At 45.0% G+C, this 18,710-nt stretch overlaps 1 protein-coding gene across 3 annotated transcripts in view; it reads right to left on the minus strand.

Moving 5' to 3' along the window:
• Positions 1–18,710, minus strand: part of APBA1 (amyloid beta precursor protein binding family A member 1) — a 248,520-nt gene that overhangs the window by 72,445 nt on the left and 157,365 nt on the right. For all 3 annotated transcript variants that reach the window (XM_088837928.1, XM_055428364.2, XM_088837927.1), the window contains exon 2: positions 5,381–6,637. In XM_088837928.1, the coding sequence (XP_088694054.1) occupies positions 5,381–6,568 (1,188 nt within the window). In that variant the 5' untranslated portion in view covers positions 6,569–6,637. The remainder of the gene's footprint in view (positions 1–5,380; positions 6,638–18,710) is intronic.

Genomic DNA, 18,710 nt, shown 5'->3' on the forward strand with positions numbered 1-18,710 from the left:
TGGTGATGGACAGGGAGGCCTGGCAAGCTGCAGTCCATGGGGTTACAAAGAGTTGGACATGACTGAGCGATTGAACTGATCTTCTCTTTCTGAGAATATTAGTGAATATTTTATAGTTTTTCCCTGCTCTAAGCACTGCCTTTATTTCTCCAAGTTCCTTTTCTGTTTGCTTTTTGTGTGTCTTTCATGTTAGAGATGTTCTTTAAATGTCCAGTGATCCTTGGATATCCACTCATATTTAACAGAGGGTCCCCAAAAAGCCTCCTGGAAGATCTACAAGTGGCAGTAAACTTCACTGTGGGGTGATCAGGTGGGGACTTAAGAGTTTTGCTGGAAGTCCTCAAACATTAGTAACTGAAGGTGTCTATTCTTGGGCCTTTTTGTTTCCTCAGAGAGGAATATTCTAATCTCTGGCTGGGGGATGTGAGGGGTAAGTTCTAAGCCTGATGGCTAAGAACTGCAAGACCTTCTCAGGCCCAATGGTTAGTGGGCCCTGTGTTCCATAAGGCACCCGTAACACCCACTATCAGCCGTGGCTGGTGTCCCCAGTTCTCTGGTACATGATTTCTTTATAGTAAGCCTCCCACCTTCTGTGGAGGCGAGGGAGGAATGGTCACTAGTGGCATGGACTGGAGAAGGGATTTGGAGTCTAATTTCTCCCATGACACAGTTTCAAACAATCCTCCTTTCTTTTTCAGCCATGCTCCTGCCATCCGAGATATCCAGTATTTCATTCCTTAGCCTTTTAAGGGGCCTACAATACAATCCTCACAGACGCTAGGCAGAGTAGGGAACACAGAAGCCTTATCAGTGTCGTAGTGAGAGCCCATCAGGCCATGAGGCTATGCTGTGGCGACAAACCACCCCAGATCCCCAAGGTTTAAAGCAACAAACACTGAGTCCTCTCTCACACTACAGTTTGCAAAGGTAGCAGGGAGCCCTGCTCATCAGTCACTCGGGACCCATGTGGACAGGGGCTCTGTCATCCTGTGACACCAGCACTTTCATCTGAGGCTTTGGAGGAAGATGGAGCTGCTCCCTCCTAGAAGCAGCAGCACACTGCAGTGCTCCCATTTCACTGCCGCGTCTCACTCTGAGGGGATCAGGAGGGGCAGGACAGTCCTTCCTGGGCTTGAAAGCAGAGAACAGCCGGCAATACAGGGTTGGGGGCACAAACATCTACCACAGCCAACCACCCCTTTGGTGATCCAAAATTTTGTTCTCACCTGCTGCCGCTTCCTGTCTCCTGGCACTTACGGGTTTACATATTTTCACTATTTTTACTGTCACTTTAGAGTAGCTTAAAGAGCAAGTAGAGATAAACACCAAGTCAAGCCACACAACACACCATTCCAAGTAGCCAAAACGCTCCCATTCATGATGCGTGCTTGCTCCTATCCATGTCTCTGATTCTACCACGACTCTGTTCCTTACTCGGAGTGAATTTGCTGCCTAAAGAGAGCGCACTCAGCTCGGTGCTCTGTGATGACCTAGAAGGATGGGGAGAGGGTGGAGGTGAGAGGGAGTTTAAGAGGAAAGGATATGGGTATAGTATAGCTGATTCACTTCGTTGTAAAGCGGAAACTGACACAACATTGTAAAGCAATTATACTCTAATTAAAAATAATTTTTTTTAAAAAGAGAGATGGGTAGACTGTGGGACTTTCAGAACTCATCATTTATTAACAATATTTTCAAGAAGGGGACTGGAAGATAGTTCTCAAACATATACCTGGAAAAGAGCCTTTACTAAAAGCAAAGCATTTATAAAGTACTTTTTTCAGAAAACAATCATTTCCACTCACTGCTGAGCATCTAGTCTGCATTCAGTAAGTCCTTGCTAATGAGCAGTTCTATTTTTGCATTCTGTAGGATTCAGTAGCAAGCAGATGTCTGTTTCCTCCAACTAAGAGAAAAATGCTAAAGTTCCGAGGGAATTAAAAGTAGTGTGAAGAACAAATTTAGCTATCAGCAGGTATCTCTGGCAGGTAGTAGTACAGGTGGTTTTTTATTTCTGTCTATTTGCATCACTGCGGTTTCTGATGATACTATTTTGAGAATGCACTGATTCTGTAACAAGAATTCCAGTGCCCCTTCCCCAGGCCTGTTGACCATAACCAGAGTGGGAGAGACCATTCCAGGAAACCACACCCATATTAATATGAGATTTAGGCTGCAGTCCGAGGGGTCTCTAAGGGTCAGACACGACTGAGCGACTTCACTTTCACTTTTCACTTTCACACGTTGGAGAAGGAAATGGCACCCCACTCCAGTGTTCTTGCCTGGAGAATCCCAGGGACAGGGGAGCCTGGTGGGCTTCCGTCATGGGGTCACACAGAGTTGGACACGACTGAAGTGACTTAGCAGCGGCAGCAGCAGCAGCTAGGTCTCTAATCTATAGGGGCTTACATGGAAAAACTACCCACATGATACTTGTCTTTTAAATCAATGGTTCTTTTAAAAAAAAAAAAACATACTCGAGAATCATAGGGAAAATTGACAAAACAAAACAAAGCAAGGAAAACAAACCCAAAGAACAGATCACTGGCCCCCATCTAAGGTATTCTGGTTTGGAAAGGAAAGGTAGTAATGCCATTTTTAACAAGTACCTTCCAGAAAGACTTCAGGCCACAGTGCTTTTAATAGTGCTTTTCCATTTTATACAACAGCATACATGAAATGAGCAGTAAATATTTTTTGATGCTGAGGTGGAAATTAACAGAATGTATACACTTGTATTCTCCCCCATAGTAACATCAAAGAGGTAGCAAATGAAGGGCTTTCCTATGGCATGACAGATGAAATGCAACCCACAAATTCAGACGATTTAAAGACAACTGGTGGATTATTTTAAGGCACAGGGTTTTGGGTTTGCTTTGTATTAACTGTTCACAACTCAGAAAACTCTATTCACCAATTTCTTAACGTTAAGTTGAATTTCTGACGAGATGGGATTCTAAAGCATCACCAACTATTCTAAAATCAATTCTACCTTCTGAATGAAACAACTTGTAAGAGGGTTGTTTTATTAGTTCAAATGGATAAAAGCAAGCCCCCAGCCCTAGTGGAGGCTGTGTGGTGGGTTTATCATCAGGTTGCAGGGACCAGGTGGTGAAGCAGGTCGTTTCACGGAGCTGGTACAGGTGAGAAAGCTGAAGGAAGAGGCCAGCATCTGTACCGAATGCTCCTGTGGCTTTTTTCCAACGGCTTTCCAAGTTTCTAAAAGGATTTAGAACCTGGTCTCCTGCCAGCTCCCCACTTTTAAAAGCCTGCTCCATTTCTACTACATTTGCAAAAATGCTAGCTGCACTCCATCCCTCCAAGCCAGGAGAAACCTGTAGAGACTGGAGGTCACTCAGAATCCTGCACAGGAGCTCACCTATTTTAAACTGTTTGAATGTGAAGCCTGGACTACAGAGGGGAGACACCAAGGAGGCTGAACTGACCCAATGCCGCCCCCTGGCTGGGGAGGATGCAGATCCTTTTCCAGCCTGTTCCAACCCTACCTTAAAGGTGATTGAATCAGCTAACAGCCATAGTTGAAATTTCACTTTAGTGTTAGTTGCTCAGTCGTGTCCGCCTCTTTGCAACCCCACGGACTCCTTTACCCATGGAATTCTCCACGCAAGAACACCAGAGTGGGGATATTCCTGATCTAGGAATCAAACCTGGGTCTAATGCATGGCAGGCACATTCTTTACCATTTGAGCCACCAGGGAAGCCCATGATTTAAAGGTGCTTGTGATTTAATCAGCTAACAGCCAATGCTGACTGTTAATAAAAGAGGAGGCAAATGACATCTCTGACCTGCACAGCCTTTTACCTATAAGTAAAATGAACAAACAGCTTCCAATAATGGTTTCTCACTCCAAAAGATATACTCAGAAATAGATAGGTGCATCATAAAATGCAGAATTAAATGAAACCAAATTTAACCTCTTGACCCTTCTTTTACTCCAAGCTCCCATTTTAAATGAAAGTGCTTAAAAATTATTCAAGAGAATGGAAGAGTGAGAGTCAGAGGAGAAAGAGAATCTTTAGAGTCAGGTAGTGGGGGCAAAGGTTAGCCTTCTTGATTTATTTCTGAGCAGACTGTGACACCCAAGCTTGCCAAGTTATCAAATTTCTTGGATATTTCAAAAATGGAAGTGAAAGGCAGACGAGGCAGCAACAGCTTTCCCTAGCTCTTCACAAGAAGGTATATTTCAGCTTAAAAGCACGTCTTTCGTGAAGAGAGAAGCTCCCTCTGGTACCACCAGAAATGAAAACTAAGCCCTTCTTGTAAGTCACAAAGAAGAAAAAAAAAAAAAAAAGCAAACAAACTGTAGACACCCTTGGTTGGAAAGGGCCCAGAAGAATTTCCTTGACTTCCTCTAAAACGGCCACTATTCATCCTAAACCTTTAAGGGGTTGATTTAAGACAGTGGTTCTCAAACTGTGGTCCTGGGACCAGCAGTCATCAGCATCACCGAGGAACTTATAAGTGACAGCGCTGAACTTAACCTGAGCCCTGAGATCCAAGGAAACAGCAAAGGTGAAAGACCCCCATCCTCCCATTTCGTTTGTGAATACCGCTTATGCAAAGAACCTCTTTCCCATAAGACTTGAGTAACTCACAGGTGCCCCTTTGTTTACCTATGACAAGGCCAGACACAGACCCCCTCAAATTCCCATTCTTTGCCTGAGAAATGATTAGCTGAGCTGATTAGTCAAAACAGAATGCTTATTAACCAACCTTTGATTAAGCTTCTCACCTTCTTCCAGGTATCTGAACTTTTGCCAGCTTACCGCCGGTCCTCACCAGCCCCTCCTGGGAAAAGGCTGTTGTTCTCAGATTATAACACTACCAAGGGCAGTACGTTCAAGCCACGCTTCATCCCACTTCCTCACATCTTGTCCTTTCAGGCCTTGTTTACTGCTACCCACGAAAGAATCCGCTTTTGCCTAACCCTAGAGACGCTTGCAGTTCCCACAGTTCTGCTACTGCAAGAGTTCCTGTTACAACGGTACCTTTCCAATGAAGTCTCTCCTTCCTCAATCCAGGCTTGTTTTTTATTAACGTTAGAAGTACAAATTCGCAGGCACTGCCCCAAATCTAAGTGTGGAACTAGGGGATGGAAAGAGGTGCGCCTGGAAACCAATTTCTGAACAAATGCTCCAGTAGCAGTTCGAGAACCACTGATTTACCGCAATCTCTCAACACTCAACTCCTCCCCACCTGGTTTTCGCTCACCAGCTCTTAAGCGCAAGCTGTTTCTGAGCTTGCCTAGAGAACATTTCTGTCATCAAGTCATTTCTAATGACAAACGACGCCACCCAGCGCCCGTCTCCCCTCCTGGCCGCGCGTGGAGCTAGCGAGCCCGAACCCGCACACACTTACATCGCCATCCACCGGCCTCTGGTCGTCACAATCCCTGGTGGGACTAATGTCCTGGCGCATGACCCATATGGGCTCTTTGGGCTCGTCGGGGGTATAAGGCGAACGGATGGTCCTGGTTTTCACCTCCTCGATGGCCTCCTTGATGTCCTTGATGGCCAGCGAGATAGCATCCCTCTTCTCCTTGCTGTACCGCTGCACCGCCTCGCCGCCAGCGGCCCGCTGCGGCCCCTCCGGCGCTTGCAGCCCGGGGCTGTCGGGGCGGCCCCCGCCCGGGGTGGGGGCGCGCTCCAGGTCCTGCTCGGCCTCGGGCATGTCCTCGGCCGCCTTGTCGAGGCTTTGCGAACTCATGCTCTGCTTGACCTCGGCCACGATCTGGTCGATGTCCTCCTCCTGCTCGTAGCTGTCCATGCGGGGGTAGGGCGCGAACTCGGCCTCCTTCTCCGGGCTGTCGGACTCGCCGTCGGAGCGCTCGTCATAGTGGTGCAGCCGCGCGCCCAGGGCCTCTTGGCGGTAGGCGGCCGCCTCGTCGCGCTCCTGCTCGTACAGCCGCAGACCGTCGCGCGCGTCCAGCTCGGGCGCGTCCCCAATCTCCTCGTACACGTGCTCCTGGAGGCCCCCGTAGTCGGCGTAGGGCTCGGCGTAGGGCTCGTCCTCGCCGCGGTGGAAAAGCCGGTGCGTGTAGACGTAGCCCGAGTAGGCCGCGTTCATGGCCTCCTCGTGCTCCAGCGAGTGGAAGTGCAGGTGGTTGGGCAGCGCCCGGCGCTGCGTGGCCTCGGCGTGCTCGGCCTCCGCCTGCTCCGTGTACTCCTCGGCCTCGGGCCGGTACTGCACAGCGTACGCGCTCTCGTCGTCGGGGTCCTGCGCGCGCTCGGCGTCGTAGCCGTCGCGGGCCGCGGCGATCACGTCGCCCTCGGCCGTGTCCGTGTGGTTGTGGAAGCCGCTCTCCGTGCTGGCCGAGCGCGCCAGGCACTCCCCTCGCTCCTCTTCTTCCTGCTGCTGCTGCTGCCCAGGCTGGGCGCGAGGGTCCTCGACGGCGCGCCCGCGCCGGGGGCGACCCGCATAGTGCTGCTGCTGCTGCTCCTCCTCCACTTCGGGGTGCTCCAGGTCGGCCTCCACCGACTCGTTCACCTCCCCGCCTGCCGCCTCGTCCGTCACCTCCACCTCCGCGGCCCCCTCCAAGTGGTTCATGGTGGGCGTCGGGGACGGCTGGGAGAGAGGCTGGGCCGGCTCACTGCGCTCTCATTTTGCTCCACCCGGCTGGAAAAACAAGAAGGGGGAGGGGCTATTACGTGGTTCAGACTGTAGGCAGAAGGCGAGTACCAAGATAATCATAAAAACAGCTGTTATTGATCTCGTCTGAATCGCGGTCAATTAAAAAGTGATTGCAAATTTAAGCTCAAGCTGACAGCACATAGTTCATCATCTTCGTAGCACGTGTCGTAATTTGTAATTACATGTCTCCTTGTTTCATTGCTTACTGGCTTTCTCTCTTCCCCACCCCTCAGACCGACAGCCTCCTGAGCTTACTATTCAGGTTCTGTTTCTGATGCATATGAATAGAGAGTACTACCAAATTGAATGAGCCAATTGACACATTTTCCATCTGCTAAGGGATAAATCTCTCTAAATTAAACTAGGATCCTAGATACTTTAGGAACGATTTTTAAAGGGAAAAAAGGACTTTTCTGGTGATCCTGTGGTTACGACTCCGTGCTTTCACTGCAGGGGTAAAGGGTTCAATCCCTGGTGGGGGAATCTAGGATCCTGCATGCTGCGGGGCCAGGGAGAAGGGCTATTTCAAGGAGGAAAAAAAGCCTTGGGATGTTTTGAATCCATTGCTGTCAGTACAAATTCGCAGCCATTCCGAGGGTCATCCTGGCATTACTGGCTCTGTCACCTACCGTTAAGTGGTTTAATTTTCTGAACCTCCACCATGAGACTGGACTCATTTCCTGCAGCAGGATGTTAACAGCTATTACGCAGAGTAAAAAGGCTCCCAGCTCAAGTAAGTTTGGGAGATGCTGACTTAAATTGACTTTCCTTGTGAATATGCAAGGGGAGGAAGGTACAGGATGCAGCGGTTACCCAACTTGTCTGACTGGGAATCACCTTTTCCCTAGAGGCCAGCGTTCTGACAACTGCACTTAAAACACTGACTACCTAATTTCTAATATTCACTCCCCTCATACACCCTGGATCTAAAATTCTTTGATTCTGTAAGGTAGCATTATAGCTGATATTGGATAACATGGTAACTTCTTTAAAATACAGTTATGTCTCTTTCCCTGTTTCCAGAGGGACTTGTGACTACAGAGGTGGCTTTGGTTTCAACCACTCTCAAATTTGGTATTTTGGTATTTGGTAAATTTAGTATTTTGGTTTCTTCTTATCCAAAATAGCTTTATAGCATAATCTGCATACAGTGTATGAAAATAATTGCAGGGGGTGTAAAGAACAACAAAAACAGGCAGGTTCCCTATGATTTTAAGGCAGTTGTGGTAAATGGGTTCAATGTGTGTAAACTTTTCTTAGTGTCCTTTTGGGGGGCTTATTTTACAAATGGACAAAACTGGGAAATGAACTCTTTAATGTAAGAGCAGAAAGCTCCAGGAGGACCACAGACATCTAATGGACTCTCTAATATTAGGATGCATTATATTCTATTCAGCTCCCACCGTAACGATCGCAATTTCCTTCAAGCACTGTGATAGCCCCAGTAGTAAAGGAGGCCATTTTGGAGCTGCCAAGTTCATCTTAAAGCAGTAGTTACCATCTTTACCCACTTCTTTGATGGATCCACCCCTGACTAACACTCACTAGAAAACAATTATGGTTTAGCAGAGATGATCAATCCTTACTGCTTTCCTCCTTGATAAGAATCCCACTTCATACAAATTAGACCCAGTCTTCTTTGAACAATTGTCTTCCTCCTATTTAACCCCTGAGAACGGTGATTGTGGACAAGGTAAAAGAAAGTTTTCTAAGTACGAGTTTCTGTTCAGCCCAGATGGATGGTTAATGCACGTAACAGAAGAGGCAAATATTGGTGCTGACGGCACGCGGGTTAGATGGCCTCCAGTGGTGCATGAAATATACAAAACAAATATTCAATTCCATACAAGGCATGGACAAGAACAGTCTATCCAAGTTTCCTTTATAAGGACTCTCTGGAAAAGACAACAGATAAAAACCGCACTCACGTTCAAATCTAAGTCTGCTGAGCACAAAGCAAGCATTCATAGTGAAGGGATATGAAACACACCAGATACTTGCCCTGCAGTGTGTCAGCTGTGTGTAGTCAGTTAGAGATGCAGCGACCACCATCCAAAACACATGAGCAGGCCAGCAGTTCATAATAACCATGTGCAGAACTGACCAAAACCCCATTTTCAGTGAAGATGGCACTTTCTTTTCTAGCCTGATGAAAATCTATTGATATATGTATCAAAAAGAGATTTTAGTTTATTCTGGGTTAAAATCATGTCTGACCAGGAAATAGTGCTGTCTTATAGAGCACTGATTGATCCACAGGCAATGCGATTTCTGTGCATGTCCATACACTGAGTCATGTAAAGAAAGTGACCAAAAAACAGTTCTTTGGGGGAAAATATGTTAAACTAAGATAGTTTTGATACACTGAAGCTTTCCTTTCACTGGATATATGGTCCTTAAACCCCTTGCCCAAGTTCAGGGGAATGTTAACGCATGGAGTGAACCATCCTGGTTTCAAGATTATAGTTTGGATTATAGTATTGGCAGCATGTTAATAACAGGCATTAATTTGAGAGATTCCCTAGGACAAATGCAACTACCAACTTTTAAAGATGGAGCTGACACTGGTGGTCAGTTCCATTGGTAGCACACAAGAGGACTGTTTCCTATGCCTTGGCAAATTTGCTTATTTAAAAAACCTCACTCAAGCTGTTTTCTTTTTCTTTTTGTTAAGAATCCCAGGTTATTGTAGGATTATATATTGGTACCACCTTTTTGAAAAGAAACTTGGCAAGATGAATTAAAATCTTCAAAAGGTAATATACCTCTGCCCCAGTAATTCTACTTACAGAAATCTCAGAGGAAAAATGCAGATATGGACAAAGATATTTCTCATGCTATTTGCTTAAAAGGCAAAGATAAACATTAAATATTAAGCACTAGCATTAAGTATCAATAAGTACAGAGCTAATGAGCACTTTAGCATATTGCAATCCAGGAAGGTGTGGGGGGACCTTCTGGCTGGGTAGTGCTACCTGGAGTCCCCATGGCACCCAACCTCTACCTGCCACGGCTGAACAAAACATGCCTCCTCATCCTCCTTCCCCATCCCAGCTCCCAAACCCGGCACCCCACCCGCACCCCCCGTATTCCCTGTACAGGTGAAAGGCATCACCAAGTTCCCAATCCGGGAATTACTATTGACTTGTCTCTTTCCCTCACCTCCTTCCCCAGACTGGTGACCAAGTCCACCGTCTTAATAACTCTCGCGTCATCCTCAGTGCCGCTACGTTGTCTCGGCCCCTCTCGCCTACAAAATTATTTCCTTAACTAATTTCTCAGTCTCCTCCGATCCCTCCTCACCACTGCCAACCTGCTCATCTTTCTAAATACAAACCTGAATCCCATAGCCCTATTCCTTAAACTCCTCAGTGACCCTCCTCTGTGTAGTACGTGGTGAAAGCGCTTAGCTGTCTACCAGACATTACGAGGTGTTTTCCACATAATGACTTATTTAATCCTCCCACTAGCCTATGAAGAATGCACTCTCCTATTGTCTTTACAGAGATTATTGTCAGCTCTTCTAAAAATGAGGAAATGGAGGCAAGTGGTATTAGGTGACTGCCCAGTCATGCACCTGGCAGAACTGGTGTCCAATCCATACTCTCTGGCTCTAGGCTCCGGGTGCTGGAGTCCGAGTCCTGATGCTTCATCAAACAAACGAAGCCACGTCTCTCCTCCAGCCTCATCTTCATGCTTCATCTGTATCCTGCAGTCTAATACCCAGAGTCCTGACACTGGCCCTAGCTGCCTTCCCTATCCTAGCATATTTTTTGCTGGTGAATCTGTCTTATCTTCCCCAAAGTGAGTTCCTACCTAATGAGTGTCTATTACGTGCCAGCCTCCAGGCAATATTCTAGGCATAAAGGCAGAGCAGTGGCTAAGCCAGAAAGTCTGCTCTGTTCTTGGGAAGCCCCCATTCTAATGCATGGGGGTGAAGGGGAAGGAGAGGGAGAAGAGACAATGATTATGTTAATAAACAAATCAGATAACATCAGAGAACAAAAAGTCTTATGAAGAAAATGAAACAGGGTAGAGAATGAAAATGGCAGAGAAACTGACAGAGGGTTATATAGTGGCCAAAGGAAGTGATTTTGGAGTTGAGGCCTGAATGATAAAGAAAGAGCCAAGTAAAGATCTGAGGGCAGGGCCCTGAGGTGAGAAAGGACTTGCTGTGTTCAAAGACAGAAATAATGACTGTGAACTGAGTAAGGGATGATGTGGCAGGAGATGAGGATGGTACCAGGGCCTGGTACATCATGGTAAAGCTACTTCAAGTGCACTGGCACGCTATTGGACTTCTCTGGTGGCTCAGCTGGTAAAGAATCTGCCTGCAATGCAGGGTTTCACCTAGGTTCGATCCTTGTGTCAGGAAGATCCCCTGGAGAAGGAAATGGCTACCCACTCTAGTATTCTTGCCCGGAGAATTCCATGGACAGAGGAGCCCTGTGGGCTATAGTCCATGGGCATGGTACTGGGGAAGGTTTAAGCAGGGGAATAATAAAATCTGATTAACCCTTTCCATCATCCTCACTGAACTCTATCTAAATATCATAACACCTGTTGTTCTGAGTAGCAATTCTTTATAAATATGAAATCTTTGAGAAAAGTGCACAGATCATTTATCTTTGATTCCCCAGTGCCAAGTACAGAGGAAACATAGTAGGTAGTCGATAAATTTTTAGTGATTAAAAAGAAAATAATTATCTTCTCACTTTTCAATATCAGCGGCCTTTTGGACATTGGCATGCCCAGCCTTTTGAGAACTCATTTCTTCTTTCCATCTTGAATCTTTGCTGCCCTCATCAACCCCTGCAACCTTATCTACCTTCTTCTGATGCTTTAAGTGCCCAAAGAACTCCAGTGATTCAACAATTGCCTGCGTTTGAGGATGCTGATCCAGTAGCAGGCACTGTGCAAGGTGAGGGGGATGCAAGTTTCTAAACCACGGTCCCAGTCTTCAAGGGCAGACAAGCTTCAGTAATTGTAATACCTGGTGATGAATGCAAAGCAGAAACAGGTCCAAGCTACAGAAGGAAGCTAGAGTTAAAACAACAACCACTGCATCACCTTTGTGAATCATGTAAGTGCTGCTGTTCTTACAGGTTTTGGATTTCACAGCTTGTAAAGTCCTAGGAACTAAGGCCTAAGCAATGACTGCCATTATCTAGCCAGAGTCCTTGATTATGACCCATGAGCCTCCAGAGGCTGGGAGAGTAGAAGGCAGGAGTTACAGCTGGTTGAAGAAAATTCCTCCCCTTCTACAAAAAGGCTGGATGACCTGGAAGACACAGGCAAGGCAGACCCCTCTGTAGGCACGACCATGTAACATGAAAAGGAAGTGCTGTGGCAACTTGGCTGCAGGAGTCAGGGAATCCAGGTTGTAGTGAAGCACTGGTGGCTTTCTGGCTCCTGGTTCTAGAATGTTCTACAGCTGAGTTGGAAAAAGTGAATAAAGGGAGGGAATCCATTGCAGTGCACCATTTAGAAATAAAGCATTTCGTGATTCAGCAGTTGAACCCAGGTAGCTCATAATGTTAGCTGAGGCTCATGTTGGTTTGGGATGAATAGAAGGGGAGGCTATAAATTACTTTGGTTGATCTGTCCTTATGTAGTTGTTAAGACTTTCCAAAAGACTGTCCCTTTTAACACATTCAGAAGTAGTTTAAGTAGTTCAGCAGTCAGACTGAAGACAAAATAAAATATAAACAGTAGCAAAAGTAATGACACAAGCTTGTGAATCTGGAGAGTGTTGTGTGTATGGGGGGAGGGGTGGAGCAGTGATGCAGTTGTAGGGAAGACACACGAAGGAGGAGGGGAGAAGAGTGGGAGAAGAAGAAGAAAGTCTGTACTGGCCATTCTTTCCTCTGAAAAAGCTAGAGTGAACAAAACGATTCCATTTATATAAGTTTTTATACTCTTGCATGTATTTAAAGTATAAGAGTACAACTGCTTCTCATGGTCTTAATGAATGTTGTTTGTCTTCCCCTGCTGGAGTTGGAAGGGAAGTCCTATATCTTGGGAATGCATGCATGCATGAGTGCTCAGTCGCTCAGTCGTATCCGATTCTTTGTGACCCTATGGACTGTAGCCTGTCAGGCTCCTCCGTCCATGGGATTCTCCAGGCAGCCTGTCCTAATCCACCTGCACACATACTGTTCCAGTCAACATGACGTCTGACATCAAGCCATTGGAGGGGCCATTGATGACACTGAGACTATTATTGATAATTTCCATAGAAACAGCTTGCCAAACAAGATTATGTAATATACGTAGTGTAGACACACACACACACACACACACACACACACACACACACACAATTGGCATAGGTTGGGAGATTAATGGTTTTCATTCAAGGAAAAAAAAAAAAAGATGAGAGAATAGGAATACCCAGGTATTCTTATCTACCTTCCCTACTGTATAAATGGGTTTCCCTTGCATGAGTGAAATCAGTCATGAAACATCTACCATGGAATCCAAAGGACATCAAGAACCCCACTCAAATCATCAGCTTTTCTAAACAAAACACATCTATTTATAAGAGTAACATAAAAGACAGAAATTATAAAAGACTACAATTCATTAAAGTTTAATCTCCTTTGAATCATCCAGAAATTAAATTTAATGATACTGGGAGCCAAGATTGATATGGCATACACATTTCACCTTCCTAAAATCACTGTCAGTTTAAACAAGCTCACATGGTCAGAAAAAGCCTCCTCACACAGAGTTATCTTGCCTCAACAAACTATTATTTTGTTTTCTCTGATATCCTTGTGCCTGAAATTGTGAACTATGGCTTGGCAGATTGTATTGGTAATGGTTTCAGAGTGAGCTGAGTACCAGGGTACCTCAACCAGGGTGAGGTCTCTGTGGTTGGAACTCAGGGCTGTATCCTTGACCCTGTGCAGCTTTGATGAAGACACGGGGGTTGGACATCTTCCATTTCTCTCTCCAGATTCACTCTGCACCTTCCCTTCCCTACTCTGTTCCCTGCAAGGCTGGCCTCTTTGGGATGCATCAACAGCTCCCTATTCCTCTGGCTTCTGATTGGGCTTGGCCAATGGAAAGCTCTGGTGGATCTTCCCATTCCCTGATCTTCCATTCAGGGACTTGTGTTCTTTCTCTGTGGACAGACTGCTCCAATGTTGGCTGCCTCACCACCTTAGATACTCATTTTTTTTGGATAAAGAATGCCAATGACTTATCTGGATGGCCACTTATTGATCCCTTAGAGATAGTGGACTGCCTGCTGGACTACATGTCTGACCATACTGTAGCTGAATTTGCCTTCTAGCACCTGCCCAGCACAGGTTAGTGGGTCCTGGGCCTTCTCAACAAGCCATGGTACACTTGATACTTGCATGTTTTAAGGCCACTGCCATTGCTCAAAACACTTTGGCCACTCCTTTACAGGAGCAACTTTTGAAGTTTATTTATGGGGTTTGAGGTTACCAGAAAATTGTTCTCAATATTCTATTCTAATATTTAGTCATATTGACTTTTGACTTTAAAGGATTATCCCCCACCTTATTTACAAGAGTTGGCTATAAATGGTGCTTATTAGTTTTCAAATACTAAGTTTATCCCTAATAGATCTTCCTGTCACTCACTATATTTAATCAGGTATTTTAGTGATTAAGGGGCTTCCCTAGGTGGCACTAGCAGTAAAGAACCCGCCTGCCAATGCAGGAGACACAAGAGATGCAAGTTTGATCTCTGGGTCTGGAAGATCCCCTGGAGGAGGGCGTGGCAACCCACACCAGTACTCTTGCCTGGAGAATCTCATGGACAGAGAAGCTTAGTGGGTTACAGTCTGCTGCTGCTGCTGCTGCTAAGTCACTTCAGTCGTGTCCGACTCTGTGAGACCCCATAGACGGAAGCCCACCAGGCTCCCCCGTCCCTGGGATTCTCCAGGCAAGAACACTGGAGTGGGTTGCCATTTCCTTCTCCAATGTGTGAAAGTGAAAAGTGAAAGTGAAGTCGCTCAGTCATGTCAGACTCTTTGCGACCCCACGGACTGCAGCCTACCAGGGTCCTCCATCCATGGGATTTTCTAGGCAATAGTAGTGGAGTGGCTTGCCATTGCCTTCTCCGGGGTTACAGTCTATAGGATCGTAAAGAGTCAGACAGGACTAAAGTGACTTAGCAGGCAGGCTGGCAGGTAGTGGTTAAGGAGATAGGTGTGGGTGAAAGACTGCCTGAATTTGCATTCTAGTTTCATCTTTCAACTTACTTGTTCTTTGACTTTGAATGACTTAATCACAGAAAATGCTCCCATTTTACCATTTCTAAAACCAGTATGTGTGCTTAATCGCTCAGTCGTGTCTGACTCTTTGTGACCCCATATATTGTAGCCTGCCAGGCTCCTCTGTCCATGGGGATTCCCCAGGCAAGAATACTGGAGTGAGTTGCCATGCCCTCTTCCAGGGGATCTTCCCAACCCAGGGATTAAACCCAGGTCTCCTGCATTGCAGGTGGATTCTTTACCATCTGAGTCACCCAGGAAGCCCAATATATGAGTGAGTGTTAGTCGCTCAGTTTTGTCTGACTCTTTGTAACCTACAGACTGTAGCCCATCAGACTCCTCTGTTCATGGAATTCTCCAGGCAAGAATACTGGAGTGGGTTGCCATTCCTTTCTCCAGGGGATCTTCTCAACCCAAGGATTGAACCTGGGTCTCCGGCATTGTAGGCATATTCTTTATCATCTGAGCCACTCATGGTTATTGGGTAATACAAATTAACGTATATATATATATAATACTTAGAACAATGTCTGATATGTTGTAAGGGTTATTTAACATCCATTACTGCATTTTCTTACACACTATAGTTAGTATTGAGCAGACAATACAGCATTTTTAAAAAGCAAAATAAGTTAATATAAATGACTAGGGCACATGGTTTACTTACATTTATTAATATTACCCTTTCCTAAATAAGGCTATGTAGGGGTGGAATGGAGAAGGCGATGGCAGCCCACTCCAGTACTCATGCCTCCCATGGGCGGAGGAGCCTGGTAGGCTGCAGTCCATGGGGTTGCTAAGAGTCAGACACGACTGAGCAACTTCACTTTCACTTTTCACTTATATGCATTAGAGAAGGAAATGGCAACCCACTCCAGTGTTCTTGCCTGGAGAATCCCAGGGACAATGGAGCCTGGTGGGCTGCCGTCTATGGGGTCGCACAGAGTCGGACACGATTGAAGCAACTTAGCAGCAGCAGCAGCAGCAGCAGCAGGGGTGGAAAACGTACAGTTAAGCTACCTTTAATCAATTGTGAAACAGGCTGGGTATAAATAAATCCATCAAATAATCACAAATGCTGTACTACATGTAAGCCAATATATGTGGTGTTTTACATGCTGCTGCTGCTGCTAAGTCACATCAGTCGTGTCCGACTCTGTGCGACCCCACAGAAAGCAGCCCGCCAGGCTCCCATCCCTGGGATTCTCCAGGCAAGAATACTGGAGTGGGTTGCCATTTCCTTTTCCAGGGCATGAAAGTGAAAAGTGAAAGTGAAGTCGCTCAGTCGTGTCCAACTCTTCGGGACCCCATGGACTATAGCCTACCAGGCTCCTCTGTCCATGGGATTTCCCAGGCAAGAGTACTGGAGTGCGCTTCCATTGCCTTCTCCAGTGTTTTACATACTATATTTCTAACCCTCACAACAGCCTCAGTGGGAATTATTATCTCCAATTGCTAGTTTTGAAGCAGAAGCTAAGATAGCTTAAATAACTTGTCCAAGGTCACTCAGAGCCAGAAGAAGTGAAGGTAGATCCCTCTGGCTTTTTGCTGTTCTTCCTATTACATTGCACTGCACTCATAAAGTGATATGATTGATTTTTTTTAAACAAACATCTAAATTGGTGTAATCCCTTTTGAAATAGTCACCTTGGCAGACTCTATACTTACATGTTCCAAGGGCACTGTCTTTGCTCAAAATACTTTAGCCACTCCTTTATTGGAACTGATTTCAAAGTTAATTTGAGGTATTTGAAGCTACCAGCAAACTGTTTTCAATATTCTATAGTCATATCTAGTCACATCTGATGTTTGACCTCAGAGGGTGTTATCCAAATTTATCTTCCACTTTATTTACAAAATTTGGCTGTGAATGCTGTTTGATGTTCTCCAAATACAAATCCATCCCTAAAGAATGAAGATATGCGACAGCCAAGATTATTAAAAAGACTCTTTTTGGGCTCTGAAATCTACTCCAATAGAGGGCTTTAAATATTGTTTTGGCCAATGGCCACATTTTTCACATCTGCTTTTATCCTTGCAGAGTAAACAGAGGAACTGAGACCATTTGAAGCAATACATTCTTGTGTGATGGCTACAAAATCAGGTTCATTATTTTCATCCACCTTGAAATCTGTATATTTTCATCCACCTTGAAATCTGCTAACACTAAACAGGCAGGAAAACTAATTCATTCACTTGGATGAATTTAGTCACTCCGACCTCAAAGCTCTGATCACAACCCAGCCTTTGATGAAAGAGAAAATTCTGAATGGATACAGATTACCTGATTGTCTGGCTCTTTGTCTAACACTCTAACAATCAAATCATTCATTTATCATTTTGATTTCAATAAGATGCATGAAATAAGCTTAAGACAATCATGCAAACTCAGAGGGAAAACCTTGTAAATTTTATAGAAAACTCAAGGGACATTATCTGGAAATCAAAGCCGATTAAAAGTCTATCTGAATTTTTGTGAAATGACCCTGGTATAAATCAGACATAGCCACATAATCCATATTTACTGCAGATTACACAAAATTGGCATTTCCCCCTCATTTTAATCCTTCTTTTTCATGCCCCATAACTTCCTTTTCTCACCCTCCACTGCATTTACTATCTCTGTGGTACATGACATTCACTTCTGGGGTACTAATCACCAGTTACAATCAACTTGAACCATTTCCCTGGTTTTTCTTTTCTGTTATTATACAGAAAGCCATGGACACACCACACTTTCATGTTAAAGACAGTAACTCTCTAAAATCAGTTCAGCCATGTTAGTTTTCAGAGGCTCATTACTTCATCCCGGAAATGGGAAATACCAGCTCAGGATGAATTGAACAGTAATTCATTAAAATATAGTCCTTCCTTTGAGACGATATCATCTCAAATTTACCGCTACTATTACTTTTACAAATTATTTGGCTCATTAGAAAGTCAGTTAACTTGCTTCTCTCTATTCCCTCGAGTTTTCTGTAACTTCCTCTAACTCCAGAATGTCAGCCACAGTCCTAATTATGAAGCTTCAAATTAAATTCTTGTCTCTGACATTCTTTTTACTCACAAGAAGACAGCATCAGGTACGCTGGCCACGGTCCTCAGGCATTTTTTCTGTTATGCCTCATATCTGATATGCAAGGGTTACGATAGATGATTAAAAACAGCTGTATCCAGGAAGGATTGCTCCCTGACAATTCAGCGTCACAACACCCAAAGAACAAAAGTCCATTAAGCAACTATTAGGTGGCAACATTGGAGATGACTCAAATTTGAATTTGATGAGCCAGAAATCTCATATTGATTCAAAGCCTCCCTGGACAATCAACTCTCTCAATTCTTTCAACTGAGTCACATTAGCACAAGTTAACAGGGGAAAAACCATAAAGTGGGGAAAGAAGAAAACCACTTTCTCTTAAAAATGATTCACGGATAATCTGGAAACTCTTAAGAGTTCCTTGGACATGCTGACTAGAATGTGAAGAGGTAGAGTATCTGACTCTCAGAATTTCTAATTTACTGATATCATTTAGGTCCCAAAAATAGACCAGTGAAATTCAAACAGATTTTTTAGGATCCAGAGGCTTTTAGTCACCTCAAGAGAATTCATGAGTTTCTCCAAAATGAATTATTTTTAATTTATTTAAAAATTGGGACTTCCCTGGTGGTCCAGTGGATAAGAATCTCCCTGCTAATGTAGTGGACATGGGTTCAATCCCTGGTCCAGGAAGATCCCACATGCCACTAGGCAGCTAAGCCTGGGCACCACAACCACTCTGCACTAGACCCTGGGAGCTGCAACCACTG

The sequence above is a fragment of the Moschus berezovskii genome, chromosome 7 (assembly GCF_049115385.1).
Source record: "Moschus berezovskii isolate FMDL1 chromosome 7, NW_MosBer_1.0, whole genome shotgun sequence".
NCBI classification, from domain to species: domain Eukaryota; kingdom Metazoa; phylum Chordata; class Mammalia; order Artiodactyla; family Moschidae; genus Moschus; species Moschus berezovskii.